Source organism: Motacilla alba, chromosome 1, assembly GCF_015832195.1.
Source record: "Motacilla alba alba isolate MOTALB_02 chromosome 1, Motacilla_alba_V1.0_pri, whole genome shotgun sequence".
Classification (NCBI taxonomy): domain Eukaryota; kingdom Metazoa; phylum Chordata; class Aves; order Passeriformes; family Motacillidae; genus Motacilla; species Motacilla alba.
Genome location: NC_052016.1, coordinates 11,250,782 through 11,272,202, shown reverse-complemented (window position 1 = coordinate 11,272,202; position 21,421 = coordinate 11,250,782). Strand labels below are relative to the sequence as shown.

General features: G+C 40.5%; 1 protein-coding gene across 1 annotated transcript; it reads right to left on the bottom strand.

Moving 5' to 3' along the window:
* Nucleotides 1-1,788: 1,788 nt before the first annotated feature.
* On the bottom strand, nt 1,789-20,081 carry NSUN3 (NOP2/Sun RNA methyltransferase 3). Its single transcript, XM_038137059.1, has 7 exons — nt 19,752-20,081; nt 18,949-19,058; nt 18,059-18,109; nt 17,010-17,302; nt 15,637-15,791; nt 15,007-15,128; nt 1,789-6,705 (listed from the first exon to the last, which is right to left on the bottom strand). The coding sequence occupies exons 1-7, from the start codon at nt 19,833-19,835 to the stop codon at nt 6,435-6,437; spliced, it is 1,086 nt and encodes a 361-aa protein (XP_037992987.1). The 5' UTR covers nt 19,836-20,081; the 3' UTR covers nt 1,789-6,434.
* Between the last annotated feature and the right edge of the window lie 1,340 nt (nt 20,082-21,421).

The following is a 21,421-nucleotide window of genomic DNA, read 5'->3' as shown; positions in this document are numbered from 1 at the left end:
TGCTGTTTCCCAGGAGTGCTGTAAGGGACTGGGTACAAGAGGGCTGCTTGTGCCTTGAGGTGAGGCTGTTCAATGGCTTTATCACCCCCATGCAGCACAGCCACTTAACACCACCAGAAAGAAGGACTCTTCAATATCCTGGCACTGTCTGTGCTTCAGCAAAAGCTGGAAAAGTTCCTGTGTACACCCAGCTAAACAAAAAGTTGACAAGCCTTTGCATAATCCAATTGCAGGAGCTGTGAGTGCAGCCAGCACTAAGTGTAAGAGTGTTGTACAGCAAGGCCTGCTCAATTATTTACTCACAACTACATCCTAAAAGTTTTAGTTACACTGCAAACTTCTTGTTTGAGTCTTCTGCATACCCTGCTCCTGCACTGAACTGGGAATGTGCTGCTCTCCAGCATACTTAGTAGTGAGGAAAGGAAGCTGAGTGAGAACATCAGCCTGGCAGGGCATTGCATTTCCACTGTGCACACACTGAAAGCTGCTCTGAATCCGGAGCTTTCAGTGCATAACCAACAAGGTTCACAGCCACTGAGTTATGGCTCATGCATTGTGCATTTTCTTTAAAGAGGGTCAAGGATGATGGGTACTGCAGGTGACAGGCACCTTGCCTCCATTCAAAACATTTCCCAATTAGAACATGACTTAATATACTCATCCAATTAATTTTTTTGTTTGTACCTTGCTGATTGAGTGAGTCACTATCCAAACAGCTGCTTTTCAAAAGAGACCTTTCTTAGCCTCTGTGCTGCAGACTGCTGTGTTATGTACTAACCCACTGATCCATACTGCCTTCAATTTTCTTTGATGCTTTCTAGTTTTTAAGTGCTGTAGCATAATGTTAACCTTGCAAGTGCAGCATCTATTTCTAACACAGTTACCTCCTTCAATTTATCTTGGCAATTTTTTCAAAGGCAGTACTCTACACATGGAGACATTCTGCATGCATCCTATGCCCCTAATAAATTAAAAATAGGTAGATAAATAAATGCCAACCTCTAAATCCTGTTTTGAAGGCAGATCACATTATCTCATCAGCTGGAGACTGAATCAATGGTCGTGACTTCACCACTTTATAAAACACTCTCTGAACCTCAAATGGGGAGCACGTTATACACAAAAAATGGTGTGTGCAGGAAATATCCATTGTATATCTACAAAATGGGCCATATCCCAGTGCCATTAAAATTGATGGGAGTTTTGCCATTGCCTTCAATGGGATCAGCAGCAGTATATAAAGATGGATTGGCTCTGAGTGTGCACACTGGCGCTTTATGGGCGTGACAATATAAAAGCCCTGTTGAAGTAATGGAATGAATTATAACAGTGCTGGAGATGTCAATTTGCCTTCTTCTACCTTCACTTGCTGTACAAGGAACATTAAACATTTCCCTGGTCAGCCACAGATTCATAAAAATTACAGATAAAAAAGTACTATTAAGTCTACTTCCTACCAATACAAAATTACTCCTCCTTGTACCTTTTCTCATCCTCTCTGCAGCCCTGTTTTACACCACTCAAATGTTCTGGCATGTTCTCCTCCCTGTAAAGAATTATTCTATCAGCTACTTAATCACACATTCAGACAAGATAGATTTTTCCTAGAGTAAATCAACAAAGCAAAATACCCTCCTAGAAAGAAAACATCCATATATATATATATATATATATATACACATACATATATATATATACATATATATATATATATACATATATATATATATATATATATATATATATATATATATATATATATATGTATATAAATCTGAATTTGCTCTTAGCATTTTCCACTTTGGGGCAATTAGAGAATACTTTTCAAGAACTTTATCAGTGACATTTTTCCCTGCTTTTCATGGCCCTCCACATCCAAATGCAGGCAGGAGGAGCTGCTCATTTGTTAGTGGTGGGATGGTTCTCAATAAGGCTGAAATCATTAAAAAAGGAAGCCACCTTTCTGTTTCTACTCTCATTTGCTCCTCTCCCACCTTCCCCCAACTGCTTCATCATACTTCTGGGATTCACCCTGATTTGGATAGGGTAGAGAGCACCCAGTCTCCTCTGTTTTTTAGGGTAGGATTTCAATAAGGAGCCAGTACATTAAAGAAGGAAAAGTAGATTTAAAAGATGTGTAAAGTTCTGCGGCACTCTCAGATCAAGGGACCTCCAGCAAGTTACAATAAATGTTACCACAGCACTTATTTTGAGACAGAAGTTTTGCCAAATAATATCAAAAGGTGATTTGAAAGCCATTCCCAGAGTCTCACTGAAGATATGTGACTCTAAAGATCTCCCCAGCAGCAAAGGAATTTACTGGAGACAGGAAGAATCAGCAGGAATCGTGTCAGGGCCCATCCCCAGCACAGATGCTGCTGTACACGAATTACCCCAGAGCAGCACAAGGGACTGAGACACAGCAACATCAACTCAAATCTCTTGTGGATGGTTGCAAGATCTGCTCTGACGCTGCATGCAAACAAGCCCCTTGTCTGTTTTGACTGCTTTATTTGATTTGCCTTGTCAGAGGTGAGGTCAGGCCAAATGCTTGTGCTCCTTAAAGATGAAAGCCTCATGTCAGGGAAGCGTCACTTTGGAAAGAATAATGTGAGAATGTCACTGACCAGCTGAAGTGCTGGCTCCATTCAAATCTGGATTGCTGTGCTGCCTCCTAGCACCTTTATCATCTTTAAAAAATAGTTCTGCAGCAACACTTGCGGCACCTCTCACTACAGGATTATTCCCTGTTTAGGGTTTAGGCAGCAGATCCATTTCTTTTTCCTCTGAGCCCACAAAGGGTCACATCACCATAACACCATGGTGACCATGTGCAAAGGGCCATCTCAGAGAGAAACAGCAGAAAACATTGATGGGAAGAACCACCTTGGACACAGCTGTAGGGAGCATAAATTCCTCAGTGGAGTACAAAAAACCCACCCCAAGTTTATGTTCCGTCTCTCAAGAGCAGCTGTGACTTTTTGATCCATTTTGTTTTGGTGGCACACAAAACATTTTGGAAATGGAGCTGTGGAAGCTGCATGATGCTTGCCCCTGCTGAAAACTACGTACAACCACTAAGAAAATAAAAACTTCCAAGGTCATTAGACCTTGACCTCAAGTCATAGGATGCAGATAGGAAATTCAGTGAAGGAAAAAAAATTCTGACAATTGATAAACACCAGTCTTTAGTTAGGAATCACGTGGTGGGGTGACATCTAAAAGCTGTGACCAGTGACTGTGTGTGCCCTGTGTGCTCTGACCCAGGTCTGGCAAACAGAGAACTCCAAATTTCACTTTTCCCCGAAGTTAAGAGACTACCAGCATGTGCTGTTCCAATTTCCCCCAGAACAAAGAATCTCATTTATGGCCAATACTGCATGAAGTTACATCAGCTTAGAAGTGAGCCAAATTCTATTACAGCCAGGCCCAAGTCTCATATTTCTCTCCCACTCACCAAATAAACTCTTCTGGTAGGAAAATCTCTCAATACAGCCATTTGTTTGGCAAGAAACAGCTAGACATGTTTGATTTAAATGCTTATAGCTAGGTTAAAGACCCTGAAAATTTAAAGCAATCCCACTGCAGTTTTCACAACTGATGTCCTCAATTCTCCTTCTAAGACAGTCAAATGAAGTGAGGGGATCCTCCCAGCCCAGTACAGGCAGCTGTGACTCTCCCACCACTCTCCCCTCTCCACTCACAGAGCTTTTCCTGAACAGGCTGAACAGGCTGCTGCTCTTCCATGCTAAAAGCCACAGTATCTCACATTTTTCACCCACTGCTGTAGTCCTGATTTTTTCATTTTGCCCCTCCTTCAACCTTCTCTTCCCACACCTTACTGAGACAGCCAAGAGTTCATTAGTCCCCTGGTCAGCTGCATCAGCCCACACACATTGTGTAATCTGTTTTTTCCATTCCACTCCACAGTGGAGAATGCTTTTGACAAGCCATAATTGAACTGTGTCAGATGCCACTGAATAAGGGATAAAATTTGGTAAATACTGAAATTGCCTTTAGATAAGGCTCTCCAATTTCCTATTGTGCCAACCCCCGTGAAACAGAGAAGTGACTTTTTGGATATTGGAAAAGGGAATGGCAGAAAAGCACGAGAGCAGCTGAACTCCAGAGCTCTATGATGCCTCTGAGGTGCTGCTACACATACAACTGTGGGCAGTTTCATTAGAGATCATGAAGATTTCTCTAGGACTCCCTCATCCAACAAAACTGGTAATTTTCCTGCCCTCAACTTGTTTAGGGCTGCAATTTCTTCTATGATAGAAAGGCTGACTTGTTTTTCATCCCATCTCCATCAGCATTGCTCAGGAAAGAGGAAGGACATGGCAAGGAATTAAATTACAGTTACCAGGCTGGAAAAAAAAAAAGTGTTTAAAAAGGAAAAATGTTGCAGGTTTGCAACGAAGGGGAGCAGAAGTATCCAAGAGATAACTTGAATGAACAAGAAGCCTTTCCAAGAAGTGCCTTTGAGGGGACAATACTTGCCAACATGTGCAAATTTTGCCCCTCACCTCTACAGGCCTGCCTCCATCCTTTCTGCTTTTCCCTTCTCATGCCACATGTGTTCACCAAATTCCTGTCACCAGCCAGAACTGATTAGAACAGAACTAAAAAACAACTCCACAGCAATCTGGAATAGAGTACAAACCAAAATGAATCAAGTACAAACAAAAATAAGTATCACTTATTTATTAGCCTTGTTTTTACCTCTCTTGTCGGTGCATTTTTAGACTGGTTGGGACTGGAAAGGTACTCCAGGAGGTCAGCAAAGGGTTATGCAGACAGAACTCAGCTTTTAGACACACCAGGAGGCCTTGCTGCAGGGTTCAGGTCTAAAACAGCTCCCAGGGATTTGCCCATCTGCTGAGTTCAGCTTTCAAGGGCCTCTTTGTTCTTCCTGTGATTACCCAGTCCACGTCCTCCTCAACCATCCAATTCAAGCACATATTTCAATTCCATCCCTGAGCAGGTTACATTCTTGCCTTTCCATTTCAATTTCCACAGGGCAAATGAAACTGATGGGAAGCATTTGCCAAAGGTATGGTTATTTTACCCAGCAGCCTGACATGACTCCAAATCTGGATATTACATTTAATGTTCCTGGGACAGATGCTGTCAGGCCTTTTCACAGAATCCTCTGCATACTCAAACTGCATCAACTTTACAGCCTCTTAAGTTTTCAGAGACATTGCTGACAATTTAACACTGCAGGGCCACCTCAAACACTTTTCATCCCAAAGCAGGGGAAAGGATAACTGTGATAGCTCACACAGCAAAGGGTGAAGTTTCAGAACCTCTGATGCATTTGTTTGCCTCAGCAGAAGGTTTGTTCTGAGGGCAAACTGTGTGATATACACATAAAATATACTACATGTTTGCAAACTGAAGGAAGACAGATTTGGATTTGGTATTAAAAAGAAATTCTTACAGTGAGGGCAATGAGACACTGGAACAGGTTGCCCAGAGAAGGTGTGGATGCTCCATCCCTGGAGGTGTTTAATTTAAGGTTGGATGGGACTTTGCAACCTGGTCCAGTGGAAGGTGTCCCTTCCACAGCAAGGAATTTGGAACTAGGTAGTCTTTAAGGTCCCTTCCAACCCAAACCATTCTGTGAGTCTGTGAAATTAATTAATGTACAATGTCACACACCCCCATTTCCACATGAGCAACTCATCTACCTCTGTTCTTTAAAAAAGGGTTTTAAAACCAGTGATTATCACCTTCCATCTGGGAAAGAAACCTTGGGGATGAAAGGGTTCCACTCTGCTTCAAGCCAAGCATAGGCTGGAATATATGCACCATTACTCATTCAATTCATATTTTTGCAACCTCAAAATAGAAGAATATTAATAAATTAAAAAAAAAAGCTGGTGTTGACCTAACTGCTGACCTTTTCATCTGTAAACAAAGACACCTTTGTTTTTTAAGCAAACAACTTAGCAAATATGAAACCTGTTCTGCCAGTGCTTGAAGATGACACTGTACATACAAATCTGTTCTTGCAGAAACAGAGATTTCTAGAAGCGTTTAGAGAGAATGCAGGATTTCCATGACTTCAGACCACTGAAAACCATTTCTTTAAAAACATACTGTATTAGAACCAAGTTAGTAAATTAAAAAAAAAAAAAAAAAACAGTGCAAAACTTTACCACATTAAGCCTCTATTCTAGAATCCAAATCCCTTTAAAAGCATCACTTTGAAAACAATACAAATTTCCTAAGGGCTTCTCAGAAGCTCACAAGCCCATGCTGGAAGGCACATTCAGTATTTTAAGTTAAAATAAGTTAAATTTCTTGCTTCCTTTTGATCAGGAAACTGCAACACTCTAAATTCAGTTGCCTTGCATGTGTTCACATACACATACTGTATTTAAATCAGTATTAATTTATCATATACTGCTCATAACCAACAGGCATCAGGTGGAGGACACTTTCTTTAATTTAGCCACATACATGGGACCCCACGCTCTCCCTTTCTCTGGGAGAACCAGCAGTTCATGCTGCTGCATTCCACTGAGGAAAGTGAATTCCTGGGAAACACCTCTGGCCATCCCACTTAGATCCACAGGCATCACATTCCTGCAGGAGCTCAGGATGAGATTGATCACATCACTGTTTTCTGCCCTGGAGAGGGTGCACGTGGAATAGACCAAGGAGCCACCGGGACGCAGGGCTTTAACAGCAGACCTGCAAAGAACAACAGGAAAAAGGGGAAAAAGTCAACATCAAAAGTGACATACTGCTAATGAGAGAATGTGTAGACTTTATAAATCCAGAATATAAATAAATATGACAGAAATAACATTACAAAAATGTCTTAACTTTAAGTTCAGGAAACCACACACAACACAATTTTGCTTTGTTGCATTCTCAGTTAGCTGAAGGTATTTTTTACACCACAGTGACAAGTACAAAGCAGCATCCATTCAGAATATGCATCAAGCATCCCTGTGCTCAGCACTGCTGTGAAAATGCTGCAATTGCACACAGAATGGGTTACCCCACATCAAAAGGGCCTGTTAGACACTTGGCAAGATGCTTGTGTGAACCTGCAGTAACAGCCTGAATTTATGACTGGGCTGTAATTTTAGAAACATTCCTGCTAGTTCTGCAACTTATTTAGCAGGTAAGAGGATTTGGGGGTGTCACTGAGGCCTTAAAAACCTCATTTTTTAAGGATCATATATTTATGTGCCCTTCACTTATTAACATGTTGACAAATTTTGACTAAACAAAGGCAAAATAGTGGCTTAAAGCCTGAAAGCTTCACAACTACTGTTGGGTGGAGGGAACAGAGGCTCTTTATCCCTTTACCCCTGAAACTGAATTTAAATAAACTGCTTATTTCTCACTACAAGTCAAGTCAAGTCCTTACTCAGACACATGAAATACAACCTGTGAGTATAGAAATGAGATATGCAAGTTGCATTCACTTACTCCAAATTAAAAGAGTAAGGAGAAAACTCAAAAATCTTGCACCACATAAGTATTCCTCAAACCTGGTACCATCACATTTCTCAAAGAGGAAGCTACACAAAAGGCTCATTTGCTATTAAAACACTGTCTGAAGATAACTCCCATTAAATCATACATTTTGGAGCCATTTTTGGCTCAAAGACTGAATTGTAAGCTGGTATACAAACAGATACTACAGGAAAATACCACATTAAATACAATTGTTCCCTCACTAAGATTTCTTTTATTTAATACCAAGAAAACCAGAACAGGTGAATGGCGTGAATGATACTGAATAATCAGAGACTTGTAGATATTGCTGACAAAACTGTGCCCACACCCCAGGGAAAGACATATCCTGGGACAAATAAAATTAAGAAAAGAAACAACCATCTCCTCAAACCAGATGAAGTGAGCAGCCCCCAAATGCAGAAAGTCTGATTCCAAGTCTAGATAAACAAAGACAATGCCATGGAAATAGCAATTCCTCCAGAAACAAGCTGAGGACTTCCCAAGGGTGATAGCTGACCAAAAACAGTTGTGAAAAGTAAGAGGAAAATACAAGGGGGAAAAGAAAAACCATTTTAACAGAATTGAAACTTTTTGGGAAAATAATCAATAAATAAAAGCTTCAGCACAAGGAGGATCAAAGCTGATCACAGATTTCAAAGCTGCTCCGAAAGTCCTGTCCAAAATAATATAGGAACACCAGGACATTGCTTCAGACAATAAGACCAGGTGAAAACTCCTGAGAATGATACCAAACCTATTTTTCTTGGGAGCATACACGTGACCTTGCTCAATTCTTTTATGAGTCTTGATTATGGTAATCAGCAAGCCAAGTGTATATTAATAACCACAGTGCACCCACATATATGGACTTAACTGCTGAATTCAAGCAAAGCAGGGATGCATAACCTTGCCTTCTCATGAACACCAAACCAGCAAGAAAGCTTGATGCACTATCTCTTGGCCTCACTCCCGTTTGGGAAAATTAAAAATCACTTTCCCACCCCACCATATATTGGATTTTACTTTTTATCTTTCACATTAGAAGTCAAAGAGAACAGAGCTGAAGTCTAAATGGGCTCTCATGAAGTCGAGCTGATCTTCAGATTATTATCAGAATCCACCCACATAACTCATTTTTGACAGACTTTCCCCTGCCAGCTACACCTTTTCCATGCATGCAGGAGTGCCAAGCCCTGAGGGCAGCCAGTAAGCTTGGGAACATTTTAATGTGACAACTGAGCTGTACTTTTAGCAAACCTGAGAATTTTACTCAGGGAAGCAGATAATGGCAATAACTTTCCTTCCTCTTAAGACAGCATTTAGACAAGAGAGAAAATCCTTTTACCATGTAAAAGTGGGAAAGGTTAGAGATAAAAAAGTAGACATAGCTATAGGTTACAAGGTTAAAATCCTGGACACTTGCTAAATGTCCTTTTCTTCCCACATGGAAAGCAAGAACCCATCAAGACATTGTTAAGGGCACCATGCTCCTCCATCAGAGGAAAGAGCAGCACAAGCCTCTGAAGGGAAACTTGAAAATCTCACCTCAAAACCCCCTTGTGTCTAAACCTCAGCTTGTGAATCTTCACTGGCCCATGACCCAAAAAGGTCAGCCTGCTCAGTGTAGCCCTCTTTATTTTGAACCTTCAGCAGGAATTAAAATTTCTGAGGAGAATTACTTCAGGCAGCAAGGTTAATCAATGTATCTATCCATCTTGTCAAGTGCAGCAACAGTTGTTTCAGTGCCTGAGCTCAAAGTCAATGCCCACAGCTCTGATTAAGCCCTGCCTGGCTTCTGATAAACCTGCAGGGATCTGCAAAATTCCACGTGAGGAAGTGCTGGGCTCAAAGTCACACGGGGTGACACTGAGCTGGGCCAGCAGAGCCAGGGAGTTTGGTCCTCTCCTCATCAGCAGCACAGAGAATTCATTCAGGACAGGATTTGATCATCAGGGAAGTTGTTCAAATATATTTAACCAACTTCCTCTCTAACCACTGGAGGGAAACAAGTTCATCCAAGGGCAAGGCTGGAGATGAAGCACAACTTAGTCCTACTGTAACTCCACCATCTAGGAATTAAGATTTTGCTTTCATTGGGAATCTTAATTATCCACTCTTAGCTGAAGGAATTCAGTGCCTGCTACTTTGTGACTCCCAAAAATAGGAAGTCAAACCTAGAATTACTACGATACCAAAATATTTTTTCACCTTCCTCTTATTACAATGTTAAAAAAAACCCACATTATTTAAAAGTAGTTAATCTGCAGTTCTTTTTCTTTTGATGACACACATTACATTTGTTTATTAAAGAGCTAAAACTTTCAGCTGATATAAACATTTGGTTAATATCATAATTCTATTTCAGATATATTTATTTCCTGTAATGAATTTTACAAGTTTACAGGCACTACTACTGCAAGGTTTCATGCTTTCCATGAAGAAACATCAGAACACACATTAAGAGCCCTGGAAACTTTTTCTGGAGCCTTTGTCTGTCCATCTCATTCCACAAATTCTGTAAAACAAATTAACATATGCAGATGGCTCCCCTCCTATTTCTAAATGAGACTTTACAGCACTAACAAAAAAGAAGTAAAAATTATATTTTTGCAGGGTGTTTCTCTGGGTACAGGTTCATATTTTACTGTGGAAGTCAGAGGTACAACAGATGCATTAATCTATCCTAACTCCTTATATGACAGGAGTACCAAAAAAGACTTCGGAAAGAATATATTAATTCAAAGCTTTTTTTTTTTAAAGTTTATTTCTCAAGATTTAGTAAATTAGGGAAAACAAAACAGCATTACTGTTTAATATCTAAGGGGGAAAAAAATGATTATGCTAGAGCCACATAACAAACCCAAAAAACTCTTCCATGCAACTAATATGTAGTTAGCCAGGACTTAAAAAGGGTTTTTCCCACTGACAGAGAAAAGTCTTGGTGTCTCAAATATCCTTTTAAAATTGGGCAGACACAAAAATATATATTTCCCACTACAGGTAGCACCTGCATGTCCAGCCTATCCTCTAGCATGTGGGTTTATGCTGCATGCCATGGGAAGGGGCAGCATTAATTATGTTAATAATTCAACCATTTTCTGTATTAAAGTTAAAAGATGACACAATTTTAGGACAATTTTAAACTAACACAACACTTCAACAGTGCCATCTTTTGGCAACTACAGTGTATTTCTGCTCAATAGGCAAAATAATGTCTCATCAGAATAAAAAACGCCAATTATATTCTTTTTATTGACTTAAAATACCCACATTACCTTTTGCCTCTCACAAGAGTCCAGATACTTTGTGACAATTTGACCTGCATGTTAAAGGTTTTGCTTTTATTTCTTAGAACCTGGACAAAATGATAAAGAAAATTCTTCAGTGTCAAAGTACCATTTTTTAATACTTTCTGATGGACAGTGAGAGTAGTTCAAGCACTCCTTCTGCTCCTCTCTAAATAAACTTTGCTCCTGTGGAGAAATATTTCAGCTCAGAACAACAGGAGAATCATGAAAATCAACTGCCTTTTTCAACATGAAATTGAATTATAAATAAAAGGAGACACAGGCATCAAAAACCCCTCAACCAAACCCAGTCTGTTCTACCCTAGACAAAAATTTGTCCCGAAAATCCTGATAAGCAGCATTTCTATTGCAAATAATTCTAAATTATTCTAAAGCAAAGGCAAAAATCCAGCTAGAATTATTGATCTTTCTCCTTTAATGCATGTGACTTCTGGAATACTCATCCTGTCAAAACAGGGATATGAGACAGCCCAAGAGGGAGAATGAAAGACCTTTGAAGCCCACTAAAGAGAAATTTAGGGTTAGTGGTTATCCTCACAGCTCATAGAACACACAGAGAAAGGACTGAAGGTGGAATTAAAGCAAAATTTGTGCCTGAATTCAAATATGTGATCCCAAAAAGCTGCTGACTAGCTTATTTGTTCAGTCATACAGTTATTTATATATTCAATAAACCTGGCTTTGCAACATATCCTAGGGGACTTGATCCATAAGTTATTTACAGGGTGCTGCCACACTTAAAATCAGAAACCAGTTATTTTAAGATAAAACATGATGGAACACCTGATGGAATACCTGGAGCCACAGCAGTGGCCACAGCACTCACTCTTTGTGAAAAAATTCCAAGCAACCACGTAAAACTTCCAATAATCCAATCAAAAGTGTTTTGGGGAATGGCACAGCACAAACACACATAAGATATTCAGCTTTTGTAGGATAGAAAGTGGCTAAAGAATCCTATCATCCACAAAACCCACAGCAGATTTGTTGGTCCAGCAGTTGGAATCCTCAAAAATTCCCAGTGGACCTAAATGAGAAGATGGTTTTGAACAATAAAAGGATTAACTGGGCAGCTACAGAGGAGCAAAAGGAAAAATTCCAGGGGAAAGAGCTGAAGATGTGATGAAGCAATTCCCAGCACAATTTACTCTACACAGAAGAAATGGTACAGTGGTGAAATATGCTAAATATATGATTTTATAAACACAATTTTTGCATTTACTCTATAACCACAAAAAAGCCCAGCTAAAAGCACACAATTCCTCTCCTGTGGAAAACTCCACAATTCAGTGAGAATACAGAGCTGTTTAATTACTCAGAGATGCAGTGTATAGAAGAATTCTAGCAGTCTGAATGCCTTTGCTGAGTTTTCTAAATTGTATTCTGTTGGATTTCTTTTCTGCTGAGCCCTAACACAAGTTCCTTTCAGCTGCAGAAACCAGTCTAAGAATAATTACAACATCCATAACAGTTTAACCACTATGTAATTGGGCATTCAAGCTTAGCCCAAAATTTAATTTCTCTCTGAGAACTGATAACATTGGTAAATTTGCTTTTGGGAACCACTGTATTTTGTGTTAGCATTTAGCATCAGGAAGTGAATATTTCTTTTTTTTTTTTTTTAACTTTGCAATTTGTTTTCTGCACGAACACTCCAAATACTAACAAGATTTGCAGTGTGTTCTTGGATTAGAGCACTCAGCAGGGATGCTTTGGTTTGGGTATGAGCAATCATTACAATCTCAATTTCCTTCAGATCAGTGGTGCCCTCATTGCTTAGAACATTTGCTGTTCAGCATTTATATCACTTATTTACATTTCAGATTTTATGCAGGCTGCAGGAAGAAAATTGTTCCATCAGCTTATTCTAGATCTTCATTCTCTGAAGCCTCCATGTACTTAATTAATTACATTGTATTGCAAACCCTACTTTTCCTTCCTTAACTTCCCTCTTTGATGACCCCAGAAACAGATCCATTAAAAACATATTAGAGGTGAAGCATTGCCTTCGTTAAGAAGGAGGGAATCTCAAATTTTAGGCTGTTGCTCAACAGACATAAAAACAGAATTCCACTTTGCATTTCATTCTTCTCATTTTTATGTTACATCTAATCCTCCTGCTAAACTGAAACAATGCTCAGTCCCTCAAGCTTCAAATCACAGGATGGCTGGGGTTGTAAGGGACCTAATAATCATCCATTTCCAATCCAATCCCCAAACTATCCCAAACTGCTCCAAGCCCTGTTCAACGTGGCCCTGGACACTTCCAGGGATCCAGGGGCAGCTTCTCTGGGCAACCTGTGCCAGGGCCTTCCCACCCTCACAGTAAAGAATTTTTTCCTGCTGTCCCATCTAAACCCACTCCCTCTCAGTTTGAAGCCATTCCCCCTGTCCTGTCACTCCACGCTCTTATAATCTTTTATATTACTCTCAATAAAACTGCTGGGATTCAGCCTTACACTTGTTTTTGGTTACAGCTAGAGGAACCAAGGTCAGGAACACCTGGGAGCATCAAGCATCAGGTAACCTGAATCAATGAACCAGAGAGAGCCCTGCATGAGCTGGTTTGTCCAAAAAGCAGTACAGCTTTTATTTTATTTTTTTTTTACAGTAATATTCATGGAGGCTCAACCCTCCTGAATCTTACTGGAAGTGCTGGAGAAGGGATTCAAACTCAACTTTTTATCTATAATTATGCACTCTAGTCATTAAACAGAGGCTTGAATAGGGAAGCATTTCAGAATTTTAGTTCTAATGCACTTGTCACAACCCATTCTGCCTTTTGTGATCTTGCTTTATAATATCATTTTCCCCCTTTCACATGGCATCTGAGGTGTCTTTAGAACTGGGAACTCATTCTAAAGTGATCAGGTAAATAGAACAATAACCAGCCGGGGGACAGCTATCCTTTAAATATTTTACCCAATAATGCTCATAACCCAATCAATAAGCCTTATATCCTTTACCAATAACCCTTTTATCCAATAACCCTTATAAACTCTAACTCTTGAAAGTAACCACCCTTTTACTACAATTTATATGGCAAAGGTATTTTACTAATTTATACAGCAAAGGTATTTTGTCTTTACAAATTCTTATTAGTGTTGCTAAAGTAAAGAACATTTTCAACAGAAAGTTCTCTCTCTATTTAGTAATAATTCAATTAAATCTGATTTGGACTAAGAGAAATGTTAAAAAAAAAAAAAAAACAAAAACAACAAGGTTTCTGCTGTCATGAGTTCTCCGGGATTACATGTGGAATGATTTATGCAAATTCTCAAAATTTCTCTGCATGATGTATGCTTCCTTTTGCTACAGGTTCACAAATTGGATTTTCCATGTCAGATATTGAAAAGGGAAAACTGGAACAGGTCAGTGTTTTAAATGTGATTGATTTCTTCAAAGGAAATGGATGACATGATGCATTACTGCAATAAGATCCTCATATTTCTGTTATAAATCACAGGCTTCTGCCAGGCCTTTTTCAACTGGAAGTCTTGCTAAACTATCTTGAACTGCAATGGGAACTTTCCATAAAAATTTTCCTTTTTTCTTCTTATAATACATTATTTTTCCCTCAATTTGCTTTGACAGATGGACTTCAGGCATGACTGTTACTCCACAAATAACATTCAAGGTTTTATTTTAGAAGGTTTTATTGAAAAGTCACTCTTTTTCTTCCCCCATGAGAAAAACTGTGCACTTTGAAATGCTTCACAAATACCAGCCCATAGCTGGTAGCATTAAAATGTGTAATACACGACAGCCTGGCTGTGGATTACTGGGTTCATGTTCTCAAAAACAAACAATCCTCTCTTTCCCCCACCAAACCTCACACTCTTTTATTTTTTCACCCTGCCGGTTAGGACTGGGAGTTTCCTGTGCTACAAACAATCAAGATGGAATATATCTAAACACATTTGAGCTGTGTCCACCTAAAATATTTTGATTTTACACCAGACTGTTGTGACTCATCTGCAAATGGTCACTCCTGTGAATGAGTTAAGAAGACCAAGGGCTCTCTGCTGATATCATCCACAGATATTTCCACGCCCTCATTATCTCAGACCCACTGGTTATTCTAAACAGCATCCCAACCACAAATTCCTGACATTATTTCCAGAGGAGGAATCCTGGGTTGATTTATTAAATCTTGCCCCCATGTAATTTTTGTTAATTACAGGAAGTTCCTTTAACTTTTTGCACTTCTCACCTTAGAAGCTGGAATTGCAGGGAGGACAACTCCTTCCTTTGCATGAGCCTGAGCACAGCTTGCTGAGGGTCAGCAGAGAAGAGCCAGCTTCTGTCATTTGAACAAGGAGCATCAACCAGGACCTAAACAATTATAAAATAAAATTTTCAAAAATCTCAACAAAGCTGGTCACTTTTTGAACACTGTGTGCCAAAATATATTCAATTTTCCTTTGCAAATATTAAGAACATTTTATTTTCCATTTTGGGGGTGAAATGATCCCATTACTATTTTTAGATGTCTTTATGGGGTTAGCAGCTGGGGAGATAAAAAATTAGTGCTCTGAAAGTAAGAGCTACCTGAGCAGCTCCCTCTTGTTCTCCTCCCCTTCCTAATTACACATCATACAAAGATTACAGCTACAAGGTCTTCAGAATTCACTCCCAACATCATCCAACATAGGAATAAATGCACAGCAAGCTTCATGAAGTGTTTCCTGAGGTTCTACAAATCCTGTCCATTACTTTATTTCCCTTGATAGGTCAGGTATTTTGTGGTGGACCAGAAAAAAATTTAAAAATTAAAAAGACAGCAACATAGGAAAAAGAAGAATCAGAATCCAGAAATATAATTTGCCAATAATAATGTTACCTTGTCATAAAATTCAGGCTGAAGATCTCCAATCTGTCGACCATCCAGTTTAGAGACTGTTATCAAGTTAATCAAAGGATCTGGGATGAAGGATTCTAGTGTCTGCTCCAACCATCTTGACCTCAAATCATCATATTCATTACAGTGAAAATGACCTTAGAAAATTAAGAAAAAAACCAAACAAACAAACAAAGAGAAGTAAACACCCAAAGGTAAGTCTCTACAATTTTTTTTCTGTTTTATTTTCACAACTATAAGGAGTTAGACCCATTCTGGAAGTTCTACTGCATTGCCATGACTACCACAGAGTTTACACCTTATGTGCCTGTGTTATTACACTTTTTAGAATACTACTGAATTTTTATAACCCTAAATAAATTTCAACATGCTCCTACAGAGCAAACCCTAAATATTTACCAGCAAATCCTTCTGTATCAATAGACTTCCACAGTAAAACAAACTTTAATCATGACCCATATCCAAAGAGTGAGTGCCTTCCTGGGCTCCTTGAGCCACCATTTAAATGAAGTTCGTGCCCCAAATTATAAAACTGCCTTTTAAATAAATACAGCATCAATTTAGTCTATCTTAAGGTACATCTTAGCATTCACTGAGCTATATTAAGAATCAAATACTTCACATCTCCCATTCAGCAACAATTTGGTCTCTTCAGAAGCAGACAGAGGGTAAAGTATTGAGTTTTTTTTTCTCTAAACCTTCTGAAAGGACAATTTCTATTTAATTTACTTCATTAGCATCACCCCATTCCTTTAGAAGAGGGAGGGAAACCAGCTGTAATCAGCTGGTGCAGGTGGTTACAGTAACCCAAGCCAGCAAATAAACTGGGAAACAGCAACCCCAGCTTGCTTTAACTCCTTGGCCCAAGCTGCTGCCTTCTAAACACTCTGATCATCTCAGAATCCTCCTCCAATCAACTGCTTAACCATAAACCTTCTCTCTTTGCCCAGATCTTGCACATTTCATTTCTTATGCTTTACTTGACATCAGCACACTTAAATTTACCTGTAGTATTGCACAGTATTGACAAAAGAGCAGAAGGGAAAAAAAAAAAAAGTAAAAAAGGACAAGAATAAGATTGCAGATTACTTACATGTAAGTAATGTACTGTGCCAACAAACTGATATGGGTTTAAGTAACTTCTGGAGAGGTAATAGCTGAGAAAAAATCCACAGAGCTACTCTACTTCTGACTGTCACTATGCAATAACCTACCTTAAAGCAAGGACTTAAAGCATTTTTAATCCTCTTTTAGGCAAACAGATTTCATAAAATCCTTATTGAACAGCACAGAACTAGGTGGAATACAAACTGTTGTTTGGTTTTTTTCCCTCTACCAGCACCTGGCTCCATTACCTGGACAGGCACACTGCAGGATAGCTACAGATTTGCCCCCTGGTGCAGCACAGAGATCCAGAACATCTTCGCCATCCTTCACCTCCAAGGCCAGCACAGGCAGCAGCGAGGCAGCATTGAGCAGGTAATACTCCTTCAGCCTGCCAGGCTGGTGCTTCTGTGCAGGGAATCTGCCAAGAGCTGTCCTGGTGTAACACCTGAAGGCTGCTGGGAGGTAGGGCAGGGCTGCTGGGAAGGCAGGATGGTACCCCTGCTCAACCAGACTGCTCTCCAGGCCAGGGCTCTGGCCGAACCTGTGAAAAATGACCAGATAACACTGGCTTTCACATTTATGTATTAGCTTATGCATGTTGTTAGTGATTACAAGTATTTAGAAGTAGTATCAACTACAACTCTTTTTAGCTGCTTGATAATATAATAGAATCTATCAGCTTAAGTCTGTACTGTGTTGCTCATAGAAATAGTAGTGCAATGAATATAATATCTATGTATCACTTATGGAAACAATAGTGTGATGAGTGTATTGTATTACAGACCTCAACAAAACAAAGGATGTGAAAAAAAAAGGCTTTTGTGTAACTAAAACAGTGCAAGGCCATCCACTGACCAACCTGTCCAAGTGATAAGATAAGCCTGACACAAACCAGAGCCCTAGAGGACAATTAGAGAATACCATGTTAAATTTAGAGAGGACATACTAAATCCTTATCAGGGGATGTGAAACAGAAGGATGGAGACACAAGAAGAAATAAAAGGTATTGATCTGACACCCAGGATGTCATGCAGATAAGGCAGTGTGTGAAGAAATCAAACAAAGGAGTTCCCAAAATATCAGAAAATTAGCAAGAATGTTTGAATAATATATGAGACACATGAATATGCATGTACCTCAGTGATTTAACAGTATAAAGATAACACTGTTTGTACACACAGAAGTATTCTCTGGCTGTTGGCCAGGAGCACCCCAATGCTAGAAATATGGTCCTTCTTTGTCCTGTTATTATTAAACTCTAAAAAATTCTACAAACTGAATTCTGTTTTTCACAAACCTGTTCAGCAGCACAGCGTGTTGCCAGCACCATGGCGAGGTCAGCACGTCTCTGGAGTGAAAAAAAGAAAAGCCATTCAAAAACCCATCAAATAAAACAGTGTAGGAAGCCTTTACTTAAATTACACTATTGGATAATTCTGGTGTAATCAGAAATTCATCATTTTGAGAGTGAAATTAATCATTTTGGTTAGAAAAGTATGCAGGAAAATAATTTTAATAGGAAATCAAACCAGTGTTTTTTCTAATTATTGCATTTAAAACACCAATTTCTTCTGAAACAAGACATTCTCCATTTTTCTTATTTTACGTAGGGGATATAAATGATGAAGCATAATGGTTTTCCTAACTATAAAGTACTTCCCCGGGGACAAAGAATAGCTGTAATATTAGCCGTAAACAACAAAAATAATCACACACACATTGGCTTTACAATGCTTATTCTAGCCCACACTAAAATGCCATTTTTACAAGTGTTCTTTTTTACATTTTCTGTTCTGCAAACACTGGGCCAGTAAATCTTAAATCAATAGATATTTTTGGAAGACAGCAGTGGTATGTGATAGAAACATGCTTGGTTTGCTCTTTCTTGAATGGATTTCCCCCTTTCTGTTTTAATTCCTATTAGTAATTTTTCATTTAATCTCAAAAAATATATATTCCTCAGGAGTATTCACTGCCTAAAGCAGAAAAACACATTGATCCAATTGAAGAGCTTTTAAGTTGACTCAAATTAATGCCATGCATCGATGCTTCTTGTTTTTTAATAATGAAGTTCTTCAGCAGCTGTGTGATCAAGACCCAAATTTAGTGACAGCCTTTGCCATACGTGTCATTACTAATTCAATTCCTTATCTCTCCCCTTCCTTCCATGTCCCCAAAGCCACACACCTGACACTGCTCCATGCCTCCCCCAGTTCTGCCGTGTACTGCTTCTCGAAGTGCTGCAGAACCACCTGGCAGATCTGCTTCTGGAGCTTCCCTTCTGCCTTCTTCTCCAGCTTCAGAGAAAGGACGAAACAAGAAAAGTAGTAAAGCCAAATTAAACCCTCTCTAGTTCTCACCAGAATGAATAAAAAATATCTTACTAATTACATCAACTTATCAGTGATATTAGAATGCTCAAATATTAAGATCACATCTTTATGTGATCAAGATGTAATAGACGTTTCAGAGAGCAAAGGAGTTAAGCTACAGCAGACTCTTCCTCCCTGCTCGGCTGGTTAATAAATACCCCTCCATATCCGCTGTGCTGATAATCCAGTGCTTCCTGGCCCTCTGATGCAGTTTACCCTACGAAAGGAAGGGAAAGAGTTTTTGGTTTCTAAGCAAACCCCGAGGGCAAACGCTCAATTTCCCTTCCTCGGGGCACCCAGCAGCCGTCCCGCCCCACGGCGCTCCTTCCAAAAGCAGCACCGGGACGGACTCGGACCCCAAGCCGGCTGTGGGGCCGGGAACGCTCTGTCAGAGCCGGAGCAGCTGCCGGCAGTGGGTACAGAAGCCCAGGGCACGCTCAGCGCTGCGGAGGACGCCGCTGGCCGCGCCACGGGGACGGGCGGGCTCTCTGCCGTCTTTTCCTCGCACGGCCCGCGCAGGAAGGAGCCCGGGCGCCCCTGCCGCGCTTCCGGCCGCGGCCGCGGCCCCGGCTCGCCCGGCCTGGCTCCAGCCCCAGCTCAGCCCCAGCCCCTTCTCACCTGCCCCGGGTCCCGCCCGGCAGCCCGGCCCAGCCCCAGCGCGGCCCCGGCGCGGCGGGCGAGCGGCAGCGCCGGGCCCCGCATGGCCCCAGCTGCCCGGGGCGGGGCGGGGCGGCCCCCGCGCTCGGTGCCGCCGCTGGGAGTCGGAGCTCTTCACAGCGCCACGGAACGCTGAGGGCAGGACCGGACCTGAAAGAGCAGCTGGTCCCAACACCTCGGCCAGGGGTGCGGCACAACTCCCTGGAGGATGCTCAAGTCCTCATCGAGCCTGGCTTGGAGCGCTGCCACGGTTGAGGCATCCCACCAGTTCCTTGGGCACCTCGTTTCCGTGTCAGTTAAAAAAAAAAAAAAAAAAAAAAACAAAAAAACCCCAAAAAAACCAAAAACAAAACAAAACAAAAAACAACAAAAAACAGAAAGAAAGAAAAAAACAATCCAAAATCCCACAGTTAAAAAACCCAAACAAAAAAACCAAACCAAAACAATAAAAAAAAACCCTTCCTAATTTTTAGCGGTCTTTTTTCTTTTTTTAATACCATGGAAGGCTGACTTGCCGTCCCAACTCCTCTGGCTCACCAGTAGCCAAACCAGGATTAGACAGCATTTGGATTAGGATTAGACACATAATTTACAAAAGTGATCCTCATCCCAGCACCTGCTGGAGGGCCTGATGGCATCCACCCCCCCCCCAAATATCAGGTCTCTGCTTGTTCCTCACCAGACCTTTTTTCCTATCTGGCCCAGGCTTTGGAAGTGCTACTCAGCTCATCTGAACCACACTGGAGATCATCTCCAGCTTAACCTGCTGCTACTGCCATGAAAAACTGCTGGAGGTTTGGGAATTAATTATTCACAGAAATTTCTGTCACACACTTTCAGATCAAACATTCTCTGGGGACAGGAACCAGGAGGACCACTGTACCCCAGTTCAGCTGTCCCTGGTTTAGCAGCACTAAAATCGGCGGCTGCTCTCATCTGATCCCTTCATCAAGACCTGCACACTGTACCTCCCAAGGAAGGGCATCCTGGAATCACTCTATCCTAGCAAAACAAAACAAATCCCCACAAACACTTTTCTACCCATTTGCCAACTCTCTTGCTAAGATCAAGCCCTGTGCAAACAGCAAACTTGTTCAAGAGTGGTTTTAATTAAAGCTTCTGCAGGCTGAACCCAGCCTTTGAAATCCAGCCTGGAAAGGGGTGCAAAGGTAAAGGCAGGAATGCTGTTGTATGGATAAATATTTGAGTTTCAGGCACCAGCTAATGAAGACTAAGCGTTTTTGCTCACCTCATGCAGATTAGCTTGCAAGCTGATTTAAAATGCTTCTATCGGGGTGTGACAAAGGGCCTGGAGGCAAAACAGAGACCTCTTACATATCAAACATGAAGGAAACCTGAAAAGCTTTTTGATAAGTGAGTTTTACCCACAGACACAGAACAAAACTGGTATAAAAAGTAGTTCTCTGTGGTTGTAATTCTGCCAAGGCCAGTACCATACCAGAAAATGTACTCAAGAACTGAATTTTACTGTAACAGTACAACAAAAAGGTCTGTTAAATGAGTCACCTTCTCCTAAATCTATGGCTATATATGATAGATGGTGCCATGTGTCTGACACCAGACTTGCATTAAAGCAAAGAAAGGATTCCAGTTCATCAGAACCACCACCA

Coding starts and splice junctions, on each gene's coding strand:
- NSUN3 (XM_038137059.1), bottom strand. CDS start 19,835: ATGCGGGGCCCGGCGCTGCCGCTCGCCCGCCGCGCCGGGGCCGCGCTG. Junction 19,059..19,751: donor CCGGGCGGGACCCGGGGCAG/GTGAGAAGGGGC, acceptor CTTTCTCTGAAG/CTGGAGAAGAAGGCAGAAGG. Junction 15,129..15,636: donor AGCCTGAATTTTATGACAAG/GTAACATTATTA, acceptor ATAATTGTTTAG/GTCCTGGTTGATGCTCCTTG.